General features: G+C 34.8%; 1 protein-coding gene across 1 annotated transcript in view; it reads right to left on the reverse strand.

Annotated features, from left to right (window-relative positions):
• LOC119581844 (organic cation transporter protein-like) overlaps positions 1 to 362 on the reverse strand; it is a 24,470-nt gene continuing 24,108 nt past the window's right edge. Inside the window, 1 exon segment of the mRNA XM_037929983.1 lies at positions 1 to 64. Coding sequence (XP_037785911.1) covers positions 13 to 64 — 52 coding nt within the window. The 3' untranslated portion in view covers positions 1 to 12.

Consider the following 362-nt stretch of genomic DNA (forward strand, 5'->3'; position numbering starts at 1 on the left):
TCAACAAAAGAACTACGACGTGCGCATCTGATCCATTTCTGCTTCTTTCGGTTCTTCTTCGGACCTAAAAAGGAGAAAATCTGAATTATTCTCTTACTTGCATATCCAATATTCCGCAAAAGAAATGCCTTAGTTAAATATGAAACTGTCTTTTAAAACAACGTTAATTATTGCTAAATGAATAGTGATTCTGTTATGACTTTACATTATTTATTAAGGTGATTAATATATGAAAGAAAGTAAAAAAAACAGCCTAGTATGAATGACTTCAAGAGGACATGAATCGACGCTTCAGATGCTATAAGAAGGTCCTGTTATTTCTCAGGAAGTGAAAGTTCATATCTACCTCCTCCCCCCTCCCC

This window comes from Penaeus monodon, chromosome 15 (assembly GCF_015228065.2).
Source record: "Penaeus monodon isolate SGIC_2016 chromosome 15, NSTDA_Pmon_1, whole genome shotgun sequence".
In the NCBI taxonomy this organism is placed as follows: Eukaryota; Metazoa; Arthropoda; class Malacostraca; order Decapoda; family Penaeidae; genus Penaeus; species Penaeus monodon.